The sequence below is a fragment of the Egretta garzetta genome, unplaced genomic scaffold, assembly GCF_000687185.1.
Source record: "Egretta garzetta isolate BGI_Z169 unplaced genomic scaffold, ASM68718v1 scaffold313, whole genome shotgun sequence".
Lineage (NCBI taxonomy): Eukaryota > Metazoa > Chordata > Aves > Pelecaniformes > Ardeidae > Egretta > Egretta garzetta.
In genome coordinates this window covers 723,965-725,814 of record NW_009259063.1, presented here as the reverse complement: position 1 = coordinate 725,814, position 1,850 = coordinate 723,965, and the positions used below count along the sequence as shown (strand labels likewise).

General features: G+C 40.0%; 1 protein-coding gene across 1 annotated transcript in view; it reads left to right on the top strand.

The window, feature by feature from the left end:
• Positions 1-271: 271 nt before the first annotated feature.
• The window catches only part of SLC4A7 (solute carrier family 4 member 7), a 60,142-nt gene continuing 58,563 nt past the window's right edge, over positions 272-1,850 (top strand). Inside the window, exon 1 of the mRNA XM_035890701.1 lies at positions 272-343. Within this exon, the coding sequence (XP_035746594.1) occupies positions 289-343 (55 nt within the window). The 5' untranslated portion in view covers positions 272-288. The remainder of the gene's footprint in view (positions 344-1,850) is intronic.

The following is a 1,850-nucleotide window of genomic DNA, read 5'->3' as shown; positions in this document are numbered from 1 at the left end:
AGCACTGCAAAAGGAAAAGTGCATGGTATTTAGCATATCTGTTGATTTACTCTGTTCTTCCTTCAATACAGGGTAATGTTTTCTTGTAGAACTGGATGGGTGGATTTTCAATGACATTTTCTTTCTAAGTTTCTGAGAGGCGAAAATGCGCTGTTTTAGAAAACTTTGACAAATGGCTTCAGAACTGCAGAATATATTTAAGAATTTAGAAAAAAATAGTTCTATTTAGTTTTAACTTCAACTTGTGTCTTGTTTTTTCAGGGTCACGATGAAGAAGCTGTTGTGGATATGGGCAAAATCAGCTCTACTATCAATACAAACTTTGAGAAAGAAGAACTAGAAAGTAAGTTTGTGGTGGGTTTCTGTTTGCTTAACATGCATTTTTTGCCTCGGCATAAAAGATCTGTTTTCCTTCAAATGCAACCAGTATCGCTACAAAGAATCAGAATTTTATGGCCATCATGAAATTCTAGGAATAAAACCAGTGAACAGCAGATGACCTGTGCTGTTTTCTGTTTCTGTGCATGCTGATAAGTACACACTGTTATTCAAAACTGTCACGGGGGGGGGAAGCAGCTTTTCAAAGAAAGCTTACTTTTCAGAGTGTAGGTTTGAAAAAAAATGATTGCTGTTGGTAAGTAATTTCCCAGCATGAATCTTCTGCAGAATCAAAACTCAGGGAATAGGGGCCGTGAGGGACATGTTTGTTTTGTTTTCTGAAAGTTAAGTGTCCTTGTGAGAGTGGTCAGGCACTTCAAATACTGAGAGTCTGAACAGATAACAGTGCTTCTAGTTCCATGGTAAACTTTACATTCTGCAATCTGCTGTCAGTGAAAGCTTTACGGAATCCTGTGAGTCTTCATTATTTGACTCAGGATCCTGTGTTTAGCAACAAAAAAGGCATTGAGTTAGTTTCATATAGCAAAATGCAAAATGAGATACTTCACCTAAGATACAATTTCTTACTGACTCACAAAGGAAGTAGATTGGGATGAAGATTCATGGATGCTGTTTAGCGAAGCCAGAGGAAAAAGCTAGGGAGATCCAGTGTTAAAATCTTATTTATTCAGCTTTCACATAGAATGCTCTGAATGCTAATTAACATTTGCAAAATGCTGAAGGTCTATTTAGATTCACTAAGTAATATATCCTGACAGTATTGACTCTTACTGCTTCAGAATACTGGAGAGCCATTATAGCAGCAGTTTCTAGCTTTCTAGTTGATTTAGGTTGCTGTCACATTTTCTTATACTGTGGTCTAACAAGAGACAGCTTAAAGTGATTAAAGTTGTTTGTTGCTGTTGCAGTTGTGCTCTTGCTCTGTTCCCTTCAGTCTGTTACTGCTTTCTGTCTTGCACTGACACTTCTGTTTGTCTGACTGTACTGTAAGCCTGGTTAAGTATGTTAAGCCAGTAGAAAATGTAACAGTCCTGACAGAGGAAAAGAATACGAAAGAGCTCAGCAGTTGAGCACCCCCAAACCAATTTGCCACACAGATGGATGTGTGCCAGTGCTGAGCGGAGGGAGGAAGCACGAATATGAGGCCAAGAGGTACAGCGATGGAGGCTGCAACAGTGCCAGTTTAGATAGGGTTGAGCTGTGGTGGAACCACTACCGTGCTTGTTTCTACAGTTAAATCTTCAGTGCAGATTTAAGCTGTCTGCTCTTTCATTTCCTTCTCTTGCTTTTCTCTGGGAGATGACCCAGAAAAAAAGCACGTGTGTGTTTTGCAGGGAGACAGGGGTTAAGGGGAAGCAGGCGTTCAGCTGGAGTAGTTTGCCATGCAGCAGCATGAACAGCTGTAATGCCTCAACCACGAAGAATGACATGGGAAGAATGATATGGGAACG